Source organism: Rattus norvegicus, chromosome 12 (genome assembly GCF_036323735.1).
Source record: "Rattus norvegicus strain BN/NHsdMcwi chromosome 12, GRCr8, whole genome shotgun sequence".
NCBI lineage: Eukaryota > Metazoa > Chordata > Mammalia > Rodentia > Muridae > Rattus > Rattus norvegicus.
In genome coordinates, this window is record NC_086030.1 from 30223476 (window position 1) to 30249475 (window position 26000).

Below are 26000 nucleotides of genomic sequence, written 5' to 3' on the forward strand. Positions count from 1 at the left end.
ACTGCAGGCAGACCCCAGAGCTTCATGGATTCTAGGCTAGCATTCTACCAACTGAGGCACTCCCATGGTTTTGTAATGAAGGAAACCTGACGGTCCTTCCTGGAAGGAGAAAGAAACTTCAATCTGTCCTTGCATTCTATGGGTATAAATTCATAGCTGAATTTTTTTTTAATAGAGGACTTTTCTTGTTTTATTTCTATTTATTTATTTGTTTATTTGTTTATTTATTTATTTATTTAGAGATGGTTCCTTATTATATAGACTTTGTTGGCCTACAGTTCAGTATGTAGTCCAAGCTGGCCTCAAATCATTGATCTGCCTACCTATGTCTCTCAAATGACATTGTCACAGGCATGGGCCTACCTCTGCTGCTCAAATCCATTTTCTAGAGAAGACAAAAATCAAATCAAAACAAAACAAATCTGTCTCTCTGCCAAAGATCCCAGATACAAACCAAGGTATAATTCAGTCCAAGTTCCCTCTGGGGAACCAGTGTATTTATTAGTCTTGTTTACTGACGAATGAATGAGGGGTTATGGGAAAAAGCATGGATAGACATAAAGCAGCCACACTGGATGGTCTACATCATGGATGCTGGATGCTCCAAGGCTGCATAGATGGAACTTCCTTCTCTAGTCTTTCTCAGCTGATGTGCTTCTCTTCGGCCATAGATACTTAGGACAGAGTTGCACGCAACTGATTGAGAGGAGCACCTCAGTACCCTGGTGATGGAGGATCCCAGTCCTCTCCTTGAGCATCCCTCTGTGGAAGATCTTCAACAAACTCAGCTGTGGTTATATCTGCAATTGGAATAGAGCAGAATGTGTGAAATAGTTATGGCTTTGCACAACGAGTTGTCTTGTATAGTAACCCCAACACCGTGTAGCCCAGGCTTGTCTGAAATATCAGAACCTCTGTCTTTTTCCTTTTAGCAACAGCGGTTGACATAATTCTTCCAATCTGAATTAGAGTTTGCTCTTTTGTCTCAGGTCCTGGACACTTTCACTGTCTAATTCCAACAAGAGTATGTCTTAAGTATTCAGACCAAAGACGAAATGGTAGCAACCTTTTTCTTGTCATTAGAAATCACTATGGGGAAGGGCACAGAGCTAAGTCAAGGTGTAAATGGGAGTTTAGCTCAGTTCAGTTTCCTGAACCCACATAGTAGAAGGGAGAAACCAACCCCTGACAGTTGTCTTATTTCCTTCAGGAGAAAGCTGTGGCCATCTATGTCTCCACCCATGGAGATAGACTCATTGGCACAAATAAATAAAAAGTTAATTGCTTGGAGAAATATAGAAAATTAGCATTATCGAATGCTTCTGTGGAATTATTGGGTTGGCTGTTGCCACTTGTGTCCTGTTCTAAGTCTTAGTGTCTTTCTGATCTCGTTCTACAGGATAAGGCAGAAAGCCTTCTATTACCCCATTGCATTTCAAGCTGTGGAAACACATTTCCTATCATTTTTTGTAGCACAATTGTTTTCTGTGGTTTGGATGTTTGAGAGGCACTTATGTAATTTCTGACTTGGAAAATGATTCACATTTTCAGATAATTTCAGCTATGATTTATGTTGGAACTGAGAATGACCCTAGATAGCCAAGTTATTTTCCTGGTCCTTCAGAGTAGCAAAAATGCAGGGCTTCACAAAGTCTTGCTAGTGTTGATGGAGAATGACTCAACTCTTAGTTACCTCAAAGGGAACGGGAGACTGTTTATTCTGGAGTCAAACACGAATGACCAGGTCCTAGGAAGACAGGTTCTGGACATTGTGAACACCATGTTGCGTGCGACATGGTAACAATTGGTTGAAATTTTTATAATTATCAAATAAAGAAAGCCATGAATGGAGACACCTTCTTAATATGTTGTTGTAGATCACAGGTCACAGCAAGGGTGGGAAAAACTGTTAGAGGAGTCAGTGATGATGCTTTTAGTTTTTTGATTGAGAGCAGCTGACAGTTTGCTAGGGGTACAACTTGGGAGGTATTCTCAGTCAGAAGGGTACAATGATGCTAGGTCATACTGAGAGATTGACAGTGAGTTGATTTCCAAAGAACTAAAAATATCCCACTCTAATTTGAAGCTGGTCTGTAACATTCTAGCCCTCCATAATCAGAAAGTTCAAACATCGGAGTCATAGAGTATTTTGACCTGGTGTGGTTTTGAGACAGAGCCTCTTTATGTCGCCGCAGCTGTCCTAGAACTCATAGACATCCACCTGCCTCTTCCCCCCCCCCCACGTGCTGGGAGCATAGGCCTGTGCCTCTACATAGATGCAGCAAGTCACAGAATCTTTAACCCAGGATCATCATTTCCCTGGGAAAGTAACACTGCCAACCTCTACTCCCTGTTTGTCTATGGCAACAGCCAGAACCTTGGGATATAGCCTTGGACATAGAGAAGTGCGTTTGCTAGGCATTGTTTTTGTTCATATGTTTCCGTGTGATGAAAACGGACCACCATGCCAAGGAAAATGCAGCAGCGAGGGGAAGGGAGGGAGGGAGTGGCAACTCCATATATACTTGGTAGAAAGAGGGTGTTGGCGTTGCTTTCTGAACGTTTTCTACCAGGTCTGGAAAGTACAATTACTTAGTGCTTAGGAACCTCATCCCTAAAAAAAGAGGAGATCTTGTGGGTAGGATCAGTAAAAACCATCACTTAGTGCTTAAGAGTTCTTACAGAAGACCAGTGTTCAGTTTCTAGCACCACATGGTGGCTTCGAGTTTTCTGCATCTCTCTTTTCAGGCCCTCTAATGCCCTCTTCTGGTGTCTGTGGGCACCAGACGTGTGTGTGTGTGTGTGTGTGTGTGTGTGTGTGTATAACATGAATACACATACATTGAAATAAATATATGCAAAAAGAGGAAGAAAGAGGGGTAAGATTTCCACTTACGTGGTAGAATGGGTCTAGCATGCACAAAGACCTAGGTTCCATTTCTAGCAGTAATTTAACTTGATATGACTTGAAAGATGGCTCAGAGCAAAAATTGTCATGTAAGCATGGGGACCTGGCTTTGGTTCTCCAGTGCCCACATCATGTGCATTTCTAATGTACGCGCACACACACACACACACACACACACACACACACACACACACACACACACGAACTGAAGTACATACTCAAGTAAGCAAAATAATTTCTGGGTGGCTTTGAGTTGCCTCAGTGGTTAAGAGCACATGCTGCTCTTGTGGGACAACCCAGTTAAGTTGCCAGCACCTTCTTCCGGTTGCTCACACCCCCCTGTAACCCTAGCTGCAATTAATCTGATACCCTTTTCTGCCCTCTCTTGGGCACTGAATACCCCTCCATAGGTAAAGAGAATTTAAAATTTTTTTCAGGTAATCAACTACACCAACCATTTCCATGTCAACACGGAATACACAAGGCTCTATTATTCATAAATAAAAAAAAGAGTGAACCAATGATAAAATATGGAAATGGTGTGCTCAGTGCGCTGGCCGTTGTGGGCAACCTCTGATGCTAAGATTCTTCGTGTGTGCCGTCTACAGGTTTAAGCAGATCCCAGTGCGCCCTTAATGTACAGGAGGCTCTAGCGCCTCTTGTTCCCTGTGTCTATCAGTCTGTGTGCACCCATGTGTGCGGAAGCTGGGTGATAAGGCAGGGTGCTTAAATGCTTTGTTGTATTATGTTAATTCCTCAGCAGTGCAATCAAATTCATGTCGTAATTAAAGCTGTCAGTTGGAAGGCAAGCCAATCGCTGCGAGAGCACAGCATAACAAATGAACTGAAATGATTCCGCGTGTAGCTATACAATGCTTCACCAGGCATGAAATTAAATAAGTAATTTGATGTTGACATCAGAAATTGAAATGATACCCACTGTTCCCTCATTCAGTCAGACCTTCATAAACAATGTCCGGAGCAAACATGCACAACAAAGCCCTCCTCTGCACCCGCTCCCCAAGTAATGCACAATATATATGCAAAACGAGCATATCGGCGCTGGCTTAGACCTCAAGGATGTAATTTGCTTTGGTATACAGTGCGATGATAGGCGCGGAGCGGGTGGGAAGCTCGCTTTGGAGTGATCCTTCTCTCCTTTTGGGATGAAACATTTTCAGAAAGCAGGGTGAATGAAATCTACAAATCCCCCTGCCTCTCTGTCATTCATTCTAAAATGAGTTTGTTTCCTAGAGGCAGGACTCCGGGCTGGTAGAAAGCTAACTGGTCTTCTACCTTTGCCTGCTGTAACAAGGGCTGGGAGTCCAGAAAAGAGGTGACATTGTCACATGGTCAGCCACTGCTATAAGCAGTCTCCATGACTACAGTGGGTGGATTGAACACACACACTCTCTCTCTCTCTCTCTCTCTCTCTCTCTCTCATAGAACCAAGGACAAAGCAGGGTTTTGTTGTTTATTGGTTGTTTGTTTGTGTGTGTGTGCACGTGCACATGCCTGTATGTCTATCACAGGTATACAGGTTCTCAGGAAGAACAGAGAGGATATTGGATCCACAGGTCCTGGAGTCAGAGGTGGTTTTGAACCACCTGATGTGGGAGGTGGGAATTGAACTTCGATCCGAAGAGAGCTATTTAGCCTTTTAGCAAGGTTTGTTATAAACTCAGATCACATACCCAACCTAACTTATATCGCGCTTGATCCCTCTGAACTTGCAGGAAACAGCAAGGTGAGAAAATCTTGCTCTAGGAATGTTGTGAAGCACGCTATTCTTGCTTGAGTGTGAGATAGTCAGAAAGTCATGCACTCTTCTCCTAGGTTGGAATGCAGAATGTCCCCCCCAGGCCCATGTGTTTGAATAATTGGTCTAAGACTGGTTCTGCTGTTTTAGGTGGCAGTGGAACCTTTAGGAGGCAGACCATTTGCTCTATATGAAGAGTCTCACTAAGGGTTGTCCTTGGTGTTTTATAGGTTGTCTGTACTTCCTGTCCAACCTCTACTTTCGGACTGCTGGTGCAGTGACATCACCGCCTTCTGACATGCTGTCCTCACTATGATAAACTTTATCCTCAAAGTGGGATCTGAAATAAATCCTCCCTTCTTTAAGTCGATTTTGTCAGGTGGTTGGTGACAGTGAGGAGAGGGGTAACTTCATAGACCCGCTTGGCTCACAGTCAACAGAAAGCTTATCTGTGGTGGATGCAAAGATGTTAAAATCTCCTTATCCTCTTCTGTCGCCAACAATCCACCTATCTATACGTTGATCACTTCCTCCCGCATGTCTGCAGTCCACGTTGTGTGGCAGACATGGTGAATAGGCACATGGTCCCCTCCTGCCTGCTGTTTAAGGCATAGGAGATTGACTGTGTTATGGAGCGGTTGACTCTTGAATGGCGGCGTGGTTCAGGCTTCTCTGTGCCGGTGAGGGCAGCGTAAAGCTACTGAGCTAGGAAGGAAAGATTCCGGTCAGGTTGTTTTCTGGCTTATTTGGTGACTCCCTCGCCCGCAAAGAGGACAGCAAATGTTAAATAATGTCTTAGGCCAGGTGTTAAAGAAAACATATAAACTAAAGTGATCCAGGCCTAGGGCTGTGTCTTTATTGGTGGAGTGTGCTTGACTAGCATGCGTGAGGCCCTGGCAGTGTTGAAACCAGGTGTTGTCACAGACTTCTGTTGTCCCTACACTCAGGAGAGGGATTCGAGGCTATCCACAGCTGTACTGGGAGATACAGGCTAGCCTAGACTGCAGAGACCCTGTCCAAAAACTGGGTACAAGGCTGGACAAATACTGGTTCCTGGCAAAACAGAAAGCCCTTCATTTGATCACTAATGTTCCATAAATGAGTGTAGTGTTGGGGGAGGAAGGGACTGGGGAGATGACCCATTGGTTGAGAGTCCTTGCTTTCCTCAATGGGGATCCTAGCATTCTCCTCGGGAAGCTCACAGTTGCCATTGACTTTAGTTCCACAGGATCCAATCCCCTTTGACTTCCTTAGGGCATCTCAATACACATCGTACACATGAACTACTGCAGGCATGCATATATGCACTTGGAAGGCAATAAAAAGACGTACAAACCCACTCCATAGTCATACTTTGGCCTCTGTTTTCCTCACTACTTTATACCCTGAGTTCAATTTGGAATTATTGATTTTCAGTTGGTTCACTGTGTGAGAGCTGTGGCATTCTGAATTGGTATTATCGAGACAAAAACTGCTTCCCTGTGCCCACGGATTCTTTGCATTTTAGTCAACTAATTATGTTTACAAAATGTCTAATTTTTGCACAGTGCCAAGTGTGTGCTAACCGAAGCCTTCGGGGAATAAACTGGCAAGTAGGTCATATACCAAAAAGTCATCCAAACCCATTGGGTCTTTTATTTTCAAGTCAGTCTGGGCGTTTTTCCTCTTGCCTGCCTCTCTGCGGCCACAAAACCAAATAGCTTGAGACTCGGGCCTTGAATGTCAGGAAGTCGGGGAGGCAGGCTGCCACGTGCCTGTTTAGTCTCAGTGCAGGGCGAAATGCCATCATTAATTCATTACCCAGCTGCCTGTCAAATAAATTGGCAATTACGTCCACCGCAGAAGCTCGGAATCCAGTAAATAGCACGTTAGCATCTCTGAGTCGCTGAGAGATAGAGAGGGGGAAATATCAGGCAACAGTGTCTGTGTCTCCGCAGCAGATGACAAGGGGCCTCATGCTCGGGCATGTGATGGTGTGATGAAAAACTCACAAAGGGCTGGTAATGAGCTGTGTGGATGGGAACATGTTAAGAACGGCCACTGACTTTTCCATTCTGTGTCTGTGTTTCCTTTGCAGAGTTCAGCTCCTTCCAGCTTGGGGACAGGCTACTTCGTAAGTCCACCTCCACTTCCACCTGCGCACCTCCTCTTGCCTTCAGGCCACTCCTATCACAAATGCTCATGGCAGTGTGAAAAAATGACACCCAAGGAACCCCCCTCGCTCCTAACGAGCTCACTGATTGCCGCCCTTTCATTGAGAATCGTTTTATTTCTGAAGGGTTTAACCTGTTGGGCCTTGAGGATCAGGAGGCATCTGCCTCGGTGGGGCACTTAGAGAGCTTAGGAGATGTGGGGGAACGCGATTGCTCTTGCCAGCCAAATTCATAACTCCTGAGCTGTTTGACTTCTTCGAAGGACTCGGAAGAGCTTCCGTGTGCCCAGTGTCTTGCTTCACTGTTCCTGTTAGCCCATGGTGAGGGGCGGTGGCATTCCAATAGTGTTTCCCTCATACTCGGCTGGTAGCTCTTTCTAGCTTTTAAGCCAGCAATCACCACACCCCTCTGTTTAGCCAATAGAGATGCACTATATGCTTTGTGGTCCTTATACTCTGGTCTGCGGGGAGGGCCACTGATGGAGGACATATATTTCTGGGATTATTACACTATCTTTCATTCAAAGACAGAGAAATGGTTGCTTCATTAAACTTTTATAACAACATTTTCCTTCGTGGGTTCAGTATCCCTTCTCAAGATAGGAATGAGGAAGAATTACAAACCAGCATCATTTCCACAAGATAGCATAGCATCGTGTGTGATAGTATTACAGGGACTCGACTGTGCTCTGACGAAACACTCGATACCATAATACCCAACACTGAACACATGCTACGAAATATGGTCAGTACATAACAATGTAGTTCTGCTGCTTTAAACTCCGCCCTTTTGACATTGCTAGCCAGGCGTCTTTTGACTCATGTCTCTCTGACTGTCTTCCTGGTTGGATCACGAAAATGATTTCAATGAATATTGAGTCTTTCCTAAGTTTGCCCCAAAAGGCACGCTCTCCTGGCCCTATCATCCAAGGAGAATGGTAAGGATGTCTCTGGCCCTGCATCAGACAGTTAGCACACTCATGGCGGCTCTGTGCAGCGGGCCTGAATATTCATGCTCACAGGAGGAGCAGGATGCACTAGGTGTCTTGCTTCAGCAGTTGAAAGAACAGACGTGGTCCCATCTGCCATCTCTTCACACCAGGCTGGGTGTGGGCTGCGATGCTGGAAGTAAGATCCGCAGGCTGTGGTGCCTGCTCTCCCTGCTCTCTCTCCTCACCCCACCTCCTTTTTAGAAAACGGAGCCAAAGCCACCACCGTCGCCGCGTTCAGTTGCAGCCTGAACTTTCTATTGCCATTTGTAGAGTCAGTGAGATTACCCTGAAAGGAGCCCACCATTTCAAGAACTGACATTTTGTTCTGCTTTTGACCTCCTTAGTTTTTGGAATGCTTTTATTATCTAGTGATGAATTCGGTAACTAGCGACTCCTCGATTAGGATTTGGAAGTGTTTTTATTTTTGTTATCATTATTTTTTTTTAATGCTGGGACAACTTCAGTTAGCTCTGTAGACTCAACTCCATTTGCTCAAGCTGCTTTGGTAACATCAACTTACTTTTCTTATCTCAAGAGCTGTCACGTTATTAGCGTACATGGAGAAGATGCATACCAGATGTCTGTTCCGCTCTCAGCTATGATAAAAATGCCCCTCTGCGGAATGTGTTTCCAATACCACAGTGTGCTGTTATCACCCTGCAAAATCCTTAGTGGGGTTGCCAAGCCCTCCTCAAAACTGGGCTCTGGTGCCAGTGCCATTCCAACAGTATCACATGTAGGGCTCGAATTCTGGAACTGACTTCCCCGTTGGTTAGTTTCTTGCTTTTAAATGGAAGTAATGTGTTTACCGATGCTTCTGTGATTGTCCCATCACCCCCACCTGAGACGTATTGTTTACAATGTGCTGTATATTGCTCAGTCTGTGAAGGTGAGTCAGTATCAGGTAGAGTCCCATAGCAATTTTTTTCTCATTAATTGCCTTTGATGACTCTTTGAAATGTGGAAATCACTACACATAAGCTAATTCTTCTCATGAAATCATGAACTGTCGGTTTTGGACAGGCTAAACTCCCTTACCATTGAAGCTTAACAAGAAGAACTGCTTTATCAAACACTCTTATTTTCTTCAGTATCCCTCCTCATTCCAGAACCTTCTGCTTGCTTTCCTGTCCTATAGTAGAGGTTTCAGTAAAGTAAGGTGAAAGTCCAGATGTTTTGCTCGTTCATGAAGCAGATACTCTATTCCATGCCTCATGGAGTCTGTATTTACGTGTCGGTGATGTGTGTGCCGTTACCGATACCTGCCCAAAGGGACAAACCCAAGAGTGCCTGTACTTCTCCCTCAGTTCTTCCGCTGCGTCGGTCTCATTTTTCCGAAGGGCTTTGAAGAAGCCTTTGTTTTTGATCTGGTTATATTTGTTTATGTCTTCCTGGTTTTGTGTTCCAAAGATGTCTGCTTAGGTCTGTCAGTTTTCCAGTCTATGCAGAAGATTTGAGAGACGGGAACAGCAGTGAAGAAAAACTATTTACATAAGCATATTGCAAAGGGTTCTCAAAGCGGACAAAATAGAGGAGGATTGGAACAGACTGCACGGTTGGGGGAGACTCTGAATACTCTCTCTCTCTCTCTCTCTCTCTCTCTCTCTCTCTCTCCCCTCTCTCCTCTCTCTCTCTCTCTCTTCCCTTTCTCTCTCGCTTCTCTCTTTCCTCTCTCCTCTCTCTCCTCTCTCTCTCCTCTCTCTCTCTCCTCTCTCTCTCTCCTCTCTCTCTCCTCTCTCTCTCTCTCCTCTCTCTCCCTCTCTCTCTCTATCTCTCCCCTCTCTCTCCTCTCTCTCCCCTCTCTCTCCCCCCTCTCTCCCCCCTCTCTCCCCTCTCTCTCTCTCCTCTCTCTCTCTCCCCCTCTCTGTCTCTCCTCTCTCTCCTCTCTCTCCTCTCTCTCTCCCTCTATCTCTCCTCTCTCTCTCTCTCTCTCTCTCTCTCTCTCTGTGCAAACATATCCCCTGCTCAGTTCATATTCTAAATATAAATGAAATTATAGGCAACTTGGAATCAATTTGCTGGGTTTTTCTTTCCCTTTTGGCAAGCATCCTGAAACTTGTTGGAGTGTGCACTGGGTTTTCTTTTTGTTTTTTAAATGTCAGCTCACTGAATACATTTTCTGTTTTGACTTAAACAGTTCTGGATCTCTCTTTTCCGAGACATGTAGTCAAAAATTTCCCTCTGAATAATGTGTAACGAAGTCCAATGCGGCAGAATGATTCGTGTGAGTAGTCGTTTGACCTTGGGCCGGGTGTGTGATATATCTGTTTCTCCTTCACCACCCACCTAATAGAGTTGTGAATCTTCACCAAATGACATAATTAATGTGCACAGTTAATGGTAAGCAATAAAATGTACCTTTGAGGGGTTTTTTTCTAAAGGTATTTCATTGTTTTTAATTACCCAAATGTGTGTGCCTTTGTGGGTAAATGTGTGCACAGCAGTGTCAGTGCTCATGGAGCCCAGAAGAGGGAGTCAGATCCCTGAAGCTGGAGTTGCAGTTGTCGTCAACTCCTGTTGTATGTGCACAAGCGGTACTCACAAACCACGACGTTATCTCTCCATCCTCTAAGGGTATCTGCTTTTCACATACAAATGAGTAGAGAAACGTTGTGTCAAGCAATGATGTAGTGTTGCAGCAGAGGGCTCCACTAGGTTAAACCAGATAAAAGTAGAGCTTTGCCATTCATACCCAGAGTATTGAAGCATTTTATGTCCCTTCCTGTAACTTTCATGGCGTCTCGACCGTGTGTCCGATTGTACGCCTATCACTCGCTGTGTCTGGACATTAGACATGGGGGGTTTCAATTGTCACCCCGTGATGGTGTTGTTGGAGTGACCTCTTCTCTGGGCGGTCTAGGCATGAGACTTGTTCCCTTTAATCTGTTAATGTTCCTTATCTGTCTTCTCCTGCTGGGGTTTTGAAGCATGTCAAGGCCACTTAGCATGTCTGAGGTTTGGGCTGGCAGTTAAGGAAGAACTGTTCAGTAATTCAGACTTTAAGACACTGGTAGTCGTAGGCATTCTTTTGTGATGCCAAAAGGAAATGTTCTTTGAAGGAATGATCACAGTCAGGAGAGAGACAACACTTCTTCAGAACCAGGGAGCCTACCATCTCTGCCTTCCTGGCACTGGGATTGTAGACATGTTCCACCAAAACTTATTTATATGGGTGCTGGGGATCTGAACTCAAGTCTTCATGCTTCTGTGGATAACACTTTTCTTTCTGATCCATCTTCCAAGCCCCTGAAGCTGTGTAAGTGCTGGAGCCCGTGTACCTGCAGTTAGGAGATTTACTTCCCTGACTGAGCTTAAGCTCTTGTGAAAGGGACTTAAAACCCTCCTAGATCAGGGACAAACATTATGCCTGCTTCTCCGAATGATATTCTGCCTCCTTACGGTCTTGGGTGTCTCAGGACAGCTGCCTCATAGCTGGGGTCTCGTTTCTCTAGCTCCAGTGATTATACTTACATTTGTGGCTCGCTAATTGTTGGTCCTTCAGTTCTCCAGGAAAGCAACCCACAGATGCCTTATGGTTCATTCTATAGGCGAGCGGGATTGTAAAGCATCACACTTCCTCCGATGGAGTTTGTGTAATTACTGCTGTCGTGTATATTACTCAAATTGCGAGGGTAGTTCTGGGAGCAGGTACAAACTGCAGCATGGTGACCTTGTCTCATTCCTGGTTTTTAAAATATAGACCCTTGAAAAGTCTTTGGTCATTTGTTATAGTTTGTGTAATTCTTTGTATTTCTAAAGTTTAACATAAATGCATGATTAAATACATTAATAATTTTTTAGATTTTTTTTTGTTTTTATTTTCAATTGTGTTACTGTATAATTTCCATTCTCCCTCTAGGTCCTTCTATATCTCTCCCCTATCATTCTGTCACAAATTCATGGCCCCTTTTTCGTGAATTACTATTGTGCTTTTATATTATAACAAATAAATATATAAATATCTGTTGAAACCATTTAGCATTGCTTCCTCCAATGTGTATGTTTTTAGGGCCGATCATTTGGTGTTTTATAACCAATTAGGGAGCTCATCCCCATGAAGGCTTTAAGCTCATATTTTCCCTCCCTCCCTCCCTCCCTCCCTCCCTCCCTCCCTCCCTCCCTGTTTTTCTCTTTCTCTGCCTCTCAGCAATTTTGAATTGGTGGTAGCCATTCATTTAGGGCTGGCGCCCTGTGTGATTTCCCTGTCTTTGCTGGTATATGAACTAATGTTGCATTTGTTTGGGTCTTACCTAAGTGGCCATTCTGTTGAGGCATCACGGGTGAACCCTCCCTGGCACATTCAGAATACATAATCTGAAAACAGACATCTTGGTTCTCTAGCTCCTACAGTCTTTCTGCCCCTCTTCCTTGATGTTGCTGAGACATGGACACAGCAGTGTGTCAGAGATGTTTCCATTGGGTCAGGGAACCGCAAGGGCAGATGCTTTCTGCATGTTGACTGGGTTAGGGTTAGGGTTAGGGTTAATTATTTCCATCTGCCTCACAAATGATCTTTGATGGAAAGTGGGAGCTACACGTGTCCTTGGGTTTACGGGTAAGCCTTATAACAGAGTTAGGAATTTTATTGATTTAGGGGAGTGACAGTAACAGGTTATACTCTATGTCCTCTGCTCTTACTAGCCACGGGTAGTTGATTTCCAGAACCATGTGTGATCCCTGCTCTTGCCTGATTCTATCTGATTACCAGCCCACACATCACGTAGCTGATGAGTATCTATACTTCAGCTCAATCCGAAGCCCTCATCTAGCCTTAGTAGGCATTGACTTAACACATGCACTTTCCCACCCAAACACACACACTGAGATACAATTGAAAATAAAAATAAATATTAAAAAGAACAGATAGCATAGCAAAAAGGATTTGGGTTGATTATATCATTTTATGGTAGAAGGCAGATTAGTGCTTTTGTTTCACTTGTAAATGTTCCCCCCAAAGGATGCGTCGATCCCTGGGTCACAAACTCTTTGTGCTATTTGGAAGGTTCTAGAAGCTTTAGGAGCCAAGCCTTGCTAAAGAAAGTAAATTGTGTTTAGCTATATTTATGTACTTGGGGCACCTGTGCTTATGCCTGCCGTTCTCTTCTTTCTCTGTCTTTGTCTCTCTCTCTCCCTCTCCCTTTCCCTCTCATCATCCTGAAAGGAAGTTTGTTCCACACAGTGGAGCCAATATGATGCACAAGTTCCCTCCGGACCCAGATATATGGTCAAACGTGCGAAGTTCAGAAACATCAAAGCCCAACGAATCCTTCCTCACTTAAGTTGCTCTACTGAAATGTTTGATCACAATGGTTTAAAAATAATTGACTCGTGACAGTAGTGCACACAGTTCAGCTGGCAAGGTGTTTCTTAGCATGTGCAAAGCCCTGGTTTCTGTCACTCAGCACCTCAGAACCAATACAATGTCAGATGCCTACAATCCCAGCAGTCGGCAGATTGAGGCAGGAAGTTCACAAGCTTAACACTATCCTCAGTTAACTAGAGAGTTCACCGACAACCTGGGCTTCATGAGACCCCCCTCCTGCACACAGAACAACCTAATTGGTAGGAGTACTGACTGACGAGACGTGTGTGACACGGGCAGGACGAGTCAGTGAGTGGGAAAGAGACGAGGAGGAAGTGAATTTACTCACCTGTTAAAAAGGAAAAGAGCAAAACCAGGGGGCTCTTTTGACTGCATTGGTTTCCCAAGATAAAAAGATAGGAAATAATAGATAAATAACAAACAAATAGGTAGTTTGGGCATAAAATATGTGTTTAGCAATTCAAGTGTTTATTTGAAAATAATTTCAATATGTGAGATATCACCTATACTTTCTAAGTCTTCTTACTGCTGTCTAGACACATGATTATCTTCTGTTCCTATTGGGGACAATTAGTCACATTTCCTCAGGAAAGATACTCAGCCATCAAGTTCCACCCCAACCCCAGGTGGCCAAATTTTTGAACTTTTAGTTTTTAAAATACTTCCAGAGGGTTGGAGAGTTAGCTTAGCAAATGGCAGTGTTGGCTCCGAAGCCTGAGTTCAATCTCCTGGTCCCACACGGTAAGGGGGTAATACTGATTCTCGTAATCTGCTCTATGACACCAGCACACCTGCTCCTAGATGATCTCCATCTTGTCAACTTAATGGTCAGTGCTGGCTCTCAACGCTGCCTGTAGGAAATCTTGGCATGGAATGTTGGCAAGTCCATTAAAGAGTGAGGTGACAGTTTACATACTCTTCACGAGTGTGGGTAAATAGCTATTAGCCCCATGTTTCTCAGAGATCTGAGGAGGCAAAATCGTTTAGGAGAATAGAGAATTAAGAAGCTACTAATGAAGAAACTTGCTAATGGGACATCAGCTGTGATACTTCGTGTCTGGGCTGTAGGACCAGTGATGTCTGTCACAGCAGCCCAATACTTCCTGTTGACCCTGCTGCCACTACATGCTGTCATTGTAGTCACAGGAATACAGGGGCAGCGTGACACCCTGAGTACTACCCCATAGCCTCAGATACGTATTGACGTGTCAGGCCTTTCTGTGGAGTTAATGTTCTTTCATTTGTTATTAAGAATTTATTCATCATTAATGGGCATTCTGTGTTTTTCTCACACTAAATTTTGCTCACGTAGAAATGTGTATTTATAGAAAAATTATGTTTGTTGGCTTCTCCTATTGTATAGCTAGATGATCTGGTAAGATCTTTGTCTCAGAGGACTCAGTCCCAGAGAGGACAGCTTGTCAATGCATCAAAAAAAAATGCCCTTAAATTTGTAGATGTTCGTATCACATAAATGTTCAGTAAGTGGATACAAGCTATATTATATACCACATAAGTCACAAGCAAGATCCTTCTGTTTGCTCTGTGCACCTACACACACACACACACACACACACACACACACACCACAACCACAACCACACATACATACACAGACAACCACACACACACAACCACACACACAACCACACACACACACACACACACACACACACACACACACACACTCCATGCCTTTCCTACGCATTGCATGAGAGTCTTAGAGTTTGGTGAACCACCTAGAGTATTGTTGTGAGCACCATTAGAACACACATCTGGGCCTTGTTAACGGGAGAAGTGCTGGTTTTGCTCTGAGTGTCACATTCTCCTGAAGTCAGCACTGACTGTAAACAAGAGTTATTGGAGGTGCTGATAGTTGGAGGTTCTTCACACTCCCAGTCCTTGCCTTCAGAAGACAAACATTCAAGGTGCGTTTTGCTCATACAGAACTGTTTATCCATTTAGACTAACAGTGTTGTTTTAGCAAAAGCACCTTGGTGGCATGCTATTAAGATACAGCACAGTTAATAAACTGTCAGGTCCTGTACCCATATGCTCTGGAAGACCAGCAATCTCCCAAGGACTGGTGCTATAAATCTCTCCTAACAAACCTTAATTCACTTAGTAGACTAATGAATGAGCTCCGCTTTTCCTTTAGTAATTAGCCCCACTAAAAGTCATGTTTAAAGTGATGTTCTTCATACTGTATTAATGGCCGTTCTGCAGTCCTTGATTAGGAAACAAAATAAATAAGAACCATAGACTTCTCTAATAGACACTGTGGGTAATAAATCCTGGTGACTTGGGAATAATGGCTGTTTTCATGGAGGTGACAACTGTCTGTCAGGACTTGTAAGCTGTCACTTGGTGTGGTGTCATAAAGCAGAATGACCTCCCATTCAAAGAGCTGCCTCAGATTTTTAAGGACACTTGAAAAACAGGAAAGCACATCAGCCCTGATTCCTGCAGCACTCTTAATACTTCGTCTTAAACTCTTATCAAGACTGAACACCGTGAGTGCTCCCAATGTACATCTGAAGGAAACTGGAACAGGAAACACAGGCGCACCTCAAGAACTTACCTCAGTTAAGATACACATATGTTTGTACTATGCAAAGTGTTATTGGTTTTTATTTTTAATGAGGAGAAATTCTACTTTAATTATTGTATGTGTATATGTATATATGTATGTATATATGTATATATTGTATGTGTATATGTATATATATGTATATATGTATATATATATATATTTATTTGTTTATATATTTGAGTCCAGTTGCCTAAAGAGGCTAGAAGAGGATTTCAGCTTCTCTAGAGCTGGAGGGACGTAGTTGTCGCCACCTGACATGTATGTTGGGAACTGAATTAGGTCTTCTGTAATGGAAATAAGTGTTCTTTACCACCAAGCCCTCTCAGATTCTTTATTCCAGTTCCAGTTCTCAATGAGAGTATTTTCCTTTTTGATATAGGTATAGGGTTGTATCCTAGGAATAATACTTGTGGTACATACAGCATTGCTAAGGAAGATTAGAGCCCTGGTTGAGCTAACGATACCAAAGGACATCAGCATTTCAACTCTAAACCCAAGCCTTCAATGTATTCTGTTCTGTTAGTATTTTTAGTTTGTTTATGTGCCATATATGTATGTTTTCTTGATGCAGCATCTCCCATATCCCAGGCTGGCCTGGGACTTGCCGTGTGGCTGAGGATGATCTTGAGTTTCTGATCGTCCCTCTCCCCAGAGTGCTGGGATTACAGGTGTGTGCAGCACTGCACTCTGTGTGTGCAAGGCTAGAAGTCAAGCATAGAGCTTCATGTGTGCTGGGTAGGAGCTCTCCTAACTGAGCTGTGTGCCCAGTCCTTTTGAGTGTAAGAGAAATTTTGAAATACATACTTAAGAGCTTTGCAACCCAACTGTATTGTGTTGTTCTTATATCTCCTTGGGGTGGGGCATGAGCATTAACAGGAGGATTTTCTAGAAGTAACTGTTTCTTGTATTAAGCATTTGAACCTCGTGAAGAAATGGAATCCCGAGTTCCTCATGTGCAGAGGCATCATTCACACCCGTGGCATTATGATCAGAAATGTCTGCGTTTCAATTTCCTTAGTAAAGCATGCCTGCTATTGTGGTTCCTATAGCTTGAGAGTTATAGACGTTCTGGCAATGCAGATGCCTCCCCATGCGATTTTATTCATGGAAAACTACCCCTTTTTTTCCGGCAAGTGAAATTTATTCCTTAATACCTGGAACTTCTATGTATGCAATTTTTCTTTAAGCGTCAGATAGCTATTTTAAAATTTTTATTGCGGACTCTGTTCATGAGGCTGACTTTATTAAATTTAAGCTCATTCTTTTCTTTCACACATTCAGAAGTGACGCATCATGTACGTTTTATTGTTATTTTCAGCTATTTTGTGTACTCGATGTGTATTTTCAGGTGTACAGAGTCACGGCGTGTGTGCAATGATCAGAGAAAAGGTGTGGGCATTTAATCATCTCCTACCTTTGCATGGGTTTTGGGGAATGGATCCACATCAGACTTCTGCAGCAGACAGTTTTACCTGTCGAGCAATCTTACCAGCTTTGCTTTAAGTCAAACAAGCAAATCGTACTGTGTCCAGTTGGGGTGAGGGAGGAGACACACACAGACTTGTCTGTCTCTCCGTAAGCACATTCGGAAAATAACTATAAGGTGGATTCTCTCTTTCTTCCTCTATGCTTTCTCCTACATGTAGAACTCATGGTTGCTCCTCAGTCTGGGAGTAGAATTCAGGCCGTCAGATATCTTCCGGCTTCCTAGCTGAGCCAGTTGACTGGTACCAGTTTACCTTTCTACAGCAGTAGCAATGTTACACTTTTCTTTTGTTTCTATCTCCTTATTTTTAGCCCTCACCCTGCTCTGCTTCATCAGCGGGGGCAAAACGGTTGGCGTGAGTGTGAACACTAAAGAATGGCCTCACTGATCCCTGAGCATGTAGAGAATCCTGTAATCCTCACGTAGAGCTGTTGTCCTGATGATTAATCTGATTAGGAGGACTTAATGGTTGTTGTCACATCCATGGCCTTTCTGTTCCTGGAATTTCAGTTTCAAATCATGGAACTGAGAAGTCTCTACCCGTGTCTGTGTTTTCGGATTGTTTTTAAATGGAAACAAAAGAAAGTAAAACAAAACCGAATAAACCCTTTTTTCATGTTTTAGAGGTCAACCATTACTCCACACCGTGAGTGAGGGTAGCATGCGCTTTTGAAACTTTAACGGTTCTACCGAAGAATTTCAATATGATCATGCATACAGTGTATGGGTTAGGGACTGTCAAAATTACGTGTTTATTCTCATTTTCCGCTACAGAATATTCCCAATTCTTTAAAAATGGTAAGCCAGGTTGTACTCAGTTGGTGACAGCTTGCCTAGGTTGATGTTTTACTGCCAGCGTTGCAGCAGCAGACATGAAGTGCACACCTTTAACGACAGCACCACCGTAGTCATGGAGGCAGGATGACCAAGAGTTCAGTGGCATCTGGGAGGTAGAGCCTATTAGAGGCCATGTGGGAGTACAGGTGACCCTGCCTTGCACACACATGCATGTGCACACACATGGTATTTAATCAACATTTGGGAAATGTTGTTTGAGAGAGCATGAGGCTTTCTGAGTCCTTCCCCCATCTGACTGATTATATGAAACATTTATTTTCATAATTATCATAAATTTATATTGTTAACTTTAAACACTGATTTTCCACTGTTGCATGAAAAATTTTCCCAATTCTCGCTTGGTGTAGGGCATTCATTTATATGTATGTAAACTGGAAATATTAGTACAGTATGACAACCTTTGCATTTTTTGCTTTGTGAAATCATTTTGTAAAATACCTTACATTAGCTGTTGTTTGTTTGTTAAAAGCAGGATCCTTTTGTGTAGCTAAGCTGGTCTTGAACTTACCATAGGTGATGACCCTGCCAATTGCTGTAGGTTGTGGATGGTGTAGGAGAATAAGACAAAAGGTGTTCTTTTACACACACACATACATACACACACACACACACACACACACACACACACACACACACACACACCAAATGACACTGGCGATAGTAAAAGCACAAACGATCACCTCACCCATTTATCCAGCCTGGGTAAATAATTTTCTATGGGGGATCATTATGCGGATAATTAGAGTTGATTCAGAGGATAAGATACCACATGCATGGCCTTGCTCTTCCAAGAATTCCAGGTTCAAATCATGAAATGTGACTGCTCTATATATGCCAGTGTTCACGGCTCACTTTTTAAATTTAAAAGGATATTTTTAAAAAAAAATGTTGTGCGTTTCAAGGAGCACACACAATTTTCAGATCCTAGGTGAGATCAGGGTAAAGTTTTGAGGCATTCCTTGTTTCCTGAAGGATTTGCATATGCATATGCCTACACATGTGTAGGTCAAAGGCTGCCCAAACTAGTTCTGTATTCTCATTTTTTGGGGGAAAATGCACATGTTTCTCAATCTTTAAACGTCACTGTGGATTATTCAGGACTCATCAAGTTAGTAAGTGCTGTGGAAACCCTACCTCAGTCTGTTGATCAAATGAATGTCTGTTAAGTAGGAATCTCTACGGAAGTTCTCACTGTATGAAGTCTTCATTGTTTCACGTACCTGGGTCGGTCCCGTATTAAGGAGACATTGAGACTCTTCTTGCCTTATTGAAGATCTGCTTGCGGCTTAGTGCACAACCTTCAAGACAATATCAGAGTTAGACAGAAGTTTTAAGTAAGTGACAGAGAATTGAAATGACTGTGGTTAAAATGTCCCTTAGCCTTTTAAGAAGAGATTTACTATATGGGAGTGTATAACACGAACAATTAAGAATTATAGTTATTGCTCTGGTGTACAAGACTATTCTAGTACAACATACTTAGACAAAAGTGTGAGCAAGAGAGAGGCCCATTGGAGCCACCTTTTCCTTCAGTGTTTTACAGACGTTTTCTTTTTACAGAAGTCTGTATTTGAGATACTGAATTTTAAAGGGACTTTCAGTTTTAAGAAAGACTTTAGATTTTCAAAAGAGACCAAATTTTCCATTGTTTGAATTTGTAAAGACTTTGGAGGCGTTTTAATATTCTAGAACATTTTATTGTGATTTTATATTGGTATGTGGTATTGAGGATGAAAAAGAACGAAAAGGTTGTGGCTTACCAGTGATGAACTTGTGTTTCAAGTTAACAAGGGACTAGATGTACAGGATAGCTTTTTGTGAAGTTGATACAAGACGTAGTCATCGAGGTACCTCGATTGAGAAAGTGCCTTACTCTATAATTTTACAATGAAAAGTTAATATAGCTCACGTTGTAGTCTCTCTCTCTCTCTCTCTCTCTCTCTCTCTATATATATATATATATATATATATATATATATACATACATGCATACATACATACATATATATAGTGAAGTGATGCTTTCTTTTGAGCTGAAGGTAAGGGAAGACATGAGGACAGAACTAAATATTACAGTATTAACTAAGATGTCGTGATGAACACCATCCAGAACAGCAAACTGAGGAGGAAAGGCTTTCGTGAGGTTTATACGTCCACATCACTGTTCCTTGAAGGGAACCAAGACAGTAATTCAAGCAGGGTACGAATCTGTAGGTAGCACGTAATGCAGAGGTCATGAAGGGGTGTTGCTTACTGGCTTGCTCCCCGTGGCTTCCTCAGTGTGTTTTCTAATAGAACCCAGAACCACAAGGGTAGCCACACCCACAATGGGCTGAGCACTCCCCCACCAATGACTATTATGAAAATACAGACTTTCGTACAGCCAGATCTTATGAGGGCACTTTTTCAACTGAGTCTCTTCTCGCTGATGACTAGACCTGTGTTAAGTTGACGTAAAACTTCCCTACCCAATTGACCCATCATCGCTGTTAAGCCATAACCATTTCTCTTTTCTTTCACACGTCAATATGTAATCACAATAAAGTTCAGTCATCTCTAAGTGTCCCACAGTCTCTACAAATTCCAAAACTGTACAATTCAGCCCATTTAAAAAATCGCAGGTCTCTTTTAAAACTTAAAATTCAGTCCCTCAAATATGGGTCCCTATTAAGAAAAAATCAAAATAAATTTCATACTGCCTTAATCCAAGAGGGAAGAACAAGGGAACAGTCAAAATCAGATCAAAGTAAAACCAAACCTCACGTCTGTGAATTACTCGGTATTTAATGTAATTTAAGGATTCACTCACTCTTTTCCAGGCTCCTCCAGAGGGCTTGACACACTTAGCAGGTTCTACCCTCTGCAGCATATAGAGCGCGTCTGTTAGCCTCTAGGTGACTGCATTTTATAGTTGCTGCTATTCTCCGTGCTCGTCCCATGGTACTGGCTCCTCCAAAATGCTGGAATCTTCCATCGCACTGGACCGCACTGTCACTAGTAGCTTCTGTAGGTTTTCTTCATGGAGGCAACTCTTAACTTCTCCGTATGATCTCTTTATAGACTTGTGTCTTCAACCGGTACAGTCTTCACATTCATCAAGGGCTACTTCTAGACTGCCACAGTGTCAAGTGTTACTGCTCTCCATGACTCCACCGTGGGCTCCCCACCACACCCCCATCACACGCTTTCATACTTCCAGATTCTACGAAGGCATTTTATTCATTAAGGCTCCTTGCACTCTGATGACTCTAGTTTGTAGCATAAAAGTAGCCAGCACAGATGCCATTAGTACGCATGGTGTTCAGTAATTTGTCTTAGTCTAACACCTACCTGTATCCATATTTGGGTGGGTACACATGGCACCTTTACAGATCAGAGAAACTCTTAGGGATCCCTTTCTTCCTATACCTTGTGGGTCTGTAACTCCTGATCCAACTCGACAAGACCAGAATTGTGTTTATTCTTAATTTGATGTGAATTTGCGAGTATTTAGACGTTATTTTGTTCCAGATTTTAGGATTCCAAAGGTGATAATTTTGACTTGTGCACTCTTTAATACAGGAAACAAGTTCACTGAGGTTCCAAGTAAAATCTTAAAGTATGCAGAAACAAGATAAAAACATTATAAAAACACTGATCTGGTCAAAAATGTTCCTTTTGTAGAAACCGGAAGAATTTATAGTTACATTTATCCAAAAGTATCGTATTTGTCCAGGTAAAGTATTTATCCAGTCGTGTCAAATCCTCAGTTACAACTCTTAGAAGTGGAGAACCGTTTATTAGGTTTACTTTGTGGAAATGTCATTCATGCATAATGCTCATCCTGGTTTATTAAAGTCAAGTCCCCTATCTCCCTCGAATGTCTGTCAGCTCTCTCCTGTCTACACAACTCCGTTCTTCCATCAGGAGACGTCGGTTGTTGGTTCTCATTCCTGTCTAGTTTTGTTTTCTTTTGAGACACACATAATTTAGCCGAGCTTTTGCAGGACCGCAGGTTTGGGGCTATCCTTTAGGAGCCTCGTCGACTCCTCATTAAGTCCTGACTGAAGACAGTGATTGCCCCTCCCTCGGAATCCATTAGTAGCCTACAGTTCAGCAGGCAGGGTAGGGCCCTATAAGTTCTGCAGACCTGCGGACGTAATAAAGGAAACTCATAAAAGGCCAATGGGATGGGGGGCCCTTCATGCAGGAGCCATAGCATAATGTATGATGTACGCCAAGAGAAAGGAGAAATTTGGGGGTGGGATTTTGTGTGTGTGTGTGTGTGTGTGTGTGTGTGTGTGTGTGTGTGTGTGTGTAGCTTAGGGATGGAAGACGTAAGGGGAGCGAAAAGGTTACTAACTTTGATTTTACAGAATAAATTAAAGGGGGACACTGCTAAATGTAAGAAACCTTTATTTCTCCCAAACATCAGTGTCCTGGGGGAATCATGTAAAAACAGACCAGTGATGGGTTGGTCAGTGTCGCTGTCTGTCCTTTGTCTGTCTGCCTGCCTGCCTCCCATTCCTCCCTTCCTCACTCCCTCTCTCTCTTCCATAACTTCAAAAAATAACTTAATTGCACATGTCCCTGAAATTGCCTCAAAATAGAGCCTCCTCTATAGCTTATAAAAATAAATAAAAAGTAAAATTTCCAATGATAATGAGCTATTAGCATTTCACTATTTTCAATTAAAATAGAGTCAGTACCTGATGAATACCCATCAATAAATTTAATATCTATCCATTTTAAGTCACTTAAAAATTAAAGAAGTGAATTTCAAGTCAATGCACTACAAAATTATGCTAAAAACAATTTTATTTAATTAAAATACTGATTAAGTTTGATCAAAGGAACATAAAAATAAGATATAATATGAAGTAGTAATCATTCTCAATTACTTATTAGTAAGTGTGAGCATTATCGAAATGGATTACAAATGATCAGGTGTGTTACACTTACTACAATAAATCTGAGAAGATCCAGCTGTTTTTATTAAACCCACAATTTTGCTGTAGTTTTGCATGTCAAGAAGTACCTACATAAGGTCAATTTGAGCTTGTAAAATGCCTCTCGGTTGACTTTTATAAGCATTTATTTTAATTAAGGGTATTTAAAGTGTTAGAAACACAACACTTTCTGAGAATTTGAGGATTCGTGTATGTAAGTACTTTTACTGTGCAAGCTTGTTAGGACAATACTCCTTCCTGTTTCAGAGACTGTCTAATTCAGTCATTGATATCATGACAGTGGGACTGGATCGATGGCTCAGTACTTAAGAGTACTTGTCAGTCTTGCAGAAGACCTGAATTTAGTCCCCAGCATCCACTTCATCTTTGTCCTTTGTACCTTTGTCTTGGACCTCTAGCCCCAAGGGCATCTGACACCCTCTTCTTGTCTCTGTTGGGACCTATGCTCACCCAGACACATACCTACCCACAGATACACACACATTGTTAAAAACATAATAAATCTTTAAAAACTTCATCATGTGTAGTTGGGAAAACACTGTACAAATGCATTGAGAGTGGCTTTCCCGTGGAACCAAGCCTGTGACAGGTAACTGAAGAGTTGCAGCCGGGGGTTTAAAACGAACACAGAAACACAGAAGTCTCTTATCAGATCAAGTTGCAAAGAACAGTTTTTCTCGTGTATACTGTTCTCGAGTAATTGTGCTCAAAACAGGCAGTTAGGAGTGAAGAAGAACTTCTGTTTGTCTTATGTCTTAATCTGCTGTAATTTACACATAACTTAAGTCTTAAAGCGTTCACACGGCATTTGTCTTTAACGTCATCAGCCTCTGATGACGTCAGATGCCTGCTGGGCAGCCTTTGTGTTTCATTCTGTGACTGAATGCCCAAAGCATTGTTGGAAGGCAGTACCTGACTCCTGCATGTGGTCCTATGACCTCCACACATGTGGACACGCCCCTTTACCATCTTAACCTTCCCCAACATACATATACTAAACAGATGATATCCTGGTGTGTACCTGTGTTGGGAGAGTAGCTGCCTAGCCTAGGTGAAGCCCTGGGTTCTATCCCTAGCACTACCTAAAACTAGCTTGATGGCATATACCTGTAATAAAGAAGGCCAGCCTAGCAGGCTTTCCGTCACAGCTCGAAGGCTGCAGAAGCAATACCCCTGGCAACCGTTGACTGTGGCGGTGTCCTCCAGTATAGAGACCAGACTGTGCAAACTAGAAAACCAGCATGGCCTACACGAGCACATGCCTCTCTACATCTTACCTGTGCTTTCTTAAGCTGGCAGCATCCATATAGTCTCAAGCGAGAGTCCTCGCATGTGCAAGACACGGGACTCGAGTAGTGAAGGACAGTGTTGCCTGACAGGATTTCAACAAGTTCAGCGATGAGCCCTGTTTGTTCTCGTCTGCCTTGAAGGAGTTTTAAGCCTCAGCAGCGTAAGAAGGCCCTCAAAGACTCATGTAATTGCCCGTGTTAGGAGAAGACTAAGCGTCTTTGTTGGGGTTTCAGAATGAAATGACCCTCAACGGCTTGGTTTTCCGTTCATGGCACTAAGGAGGTTATGAGACCTTTTGCAGGTGGAACCTTGCTAAAGGAAATGTCTTAGTAGGGGTTGTATAGTATAGACAATGTATACTGAGTTTTTATTTGAGTTTATGTAGGATGACATGACTTCCTGCTTTCTCACTTCCCTTCATCATCTATGTGAGAAGTCTCATCAGCCAGCTTCCTGACTTCCATACTGGGCTCATGCTCTTCCTGCCATGTCTTTTGTACCCCAATGGACTGTGCCCCTTCTGGAAATGTAAGTCAAAATAATCCTTCTCTTTTCTAACTTCCTTTTTGTTAGGGTGTTTGATCATGGAAAAAGAGAAATGACTGATCTATTTGGGAAGCACCGAGTGATTCAGAGGTCTGCAGTTGTTAGGAAGAACTAAGTGACTATCCCTTGCGTTCATGCAAGCTACCTGCAGCCCCGAGGAAGAACCACCTGAAAGTAGTAGGATGTGTGTGTGCCCACACACAGACAGACAGACACACGTGCGCCCACACATAGACAGACAGACACACGTGCTCCCACACACAGACAGACACACGTGCGCCCACACACATTCATGCACACACGCATCACTACTGATGCAGATGTCAGTATTCCCTGAAAGATATCTGAAAAGTTATTATGATTGTATTCCAAGTATTCAAAAATCTCAATTCAGTAAGACTAAAATTAAACTTATAGAATAAAAAACTACACATAATGTTAAAGGAAGAAACCAGGAGGTTGACAGCAGGCTAGGGTGTGTTACAGACTGGTGACAGTGGTGACAGTGAAGGCACTTCAGTAGGAGCTGTTCTCAGTGAATCATGGAGAAGAAAATTCTTTTAATGGGGAGAGCAGTGAACTGGGCGACAGCTTCCAAATAATATATAACTGGAATTTTCAAAGAAAAAGAAGAATATTTAGAGAAGTAATATCTATAAAATTTCCAGATTTAGAAAGAGAAAATCACAAGTATTTACAGGTTATTTAAAGAACCAAAACTATGATGACTAGTCAGGTGGTTTATCCCTTAACTCCTTGAACTAAGGAGACAGAGGCAGGTGGTCTCAGAGCTTGGAGTCAGCCTGGTCTGGGACAGTGTTGGCCATACGAAGAAATGCTGTCCTAAAAAGCCAAAAATAAAATAGGGGAGTCGTGGTGATGCATGCCTTTAATTACAGTACTCAGGAGGCAGAAGCAGGTAGATCTCTGTGACCTGAAGGCTAGCTGGTCTATATAGCAAGTTCAGGCCTTCAGGGAATAAATAGGAAGACTCTACCTCAAGTCACACACACACACGCACACAAAAACCAAACAAACAAAACTTGAAAAATCAAAGGAAGGCTGAGATGTCTAGCATATGTATAACCCCAGGTTTGAGCCCAGCGCTGGAAGGAGAAGGAGGAGGAGTTGCACTTCACCCATG

At 42.7% G+C, this 26000-nt stretch overlaps 1 protein-coding gene across 9 annotated transcripts in view; it reads left to right on the forward strand.

The window, feature by feature from the left end:
* The window catches only part of Auts2 (activator of transcription and developmental regulator AUTS2), a 1091249-nt gene that overhangs the window by 484338 nt on the left and 580911 nt on the right, over window positions 1–26000 (forward strand). For all 9 annotated transcript variants that reach the window (XM_063271296.1, XM_063271292.1, XM_063271293.1 and 6 more), the window contains 1 exon segment: window positions 6745–6780. In XM_063271296.1, the coding sequence (XP_063127366.1) occupies window positions 6745–6780 (36 nt within the window).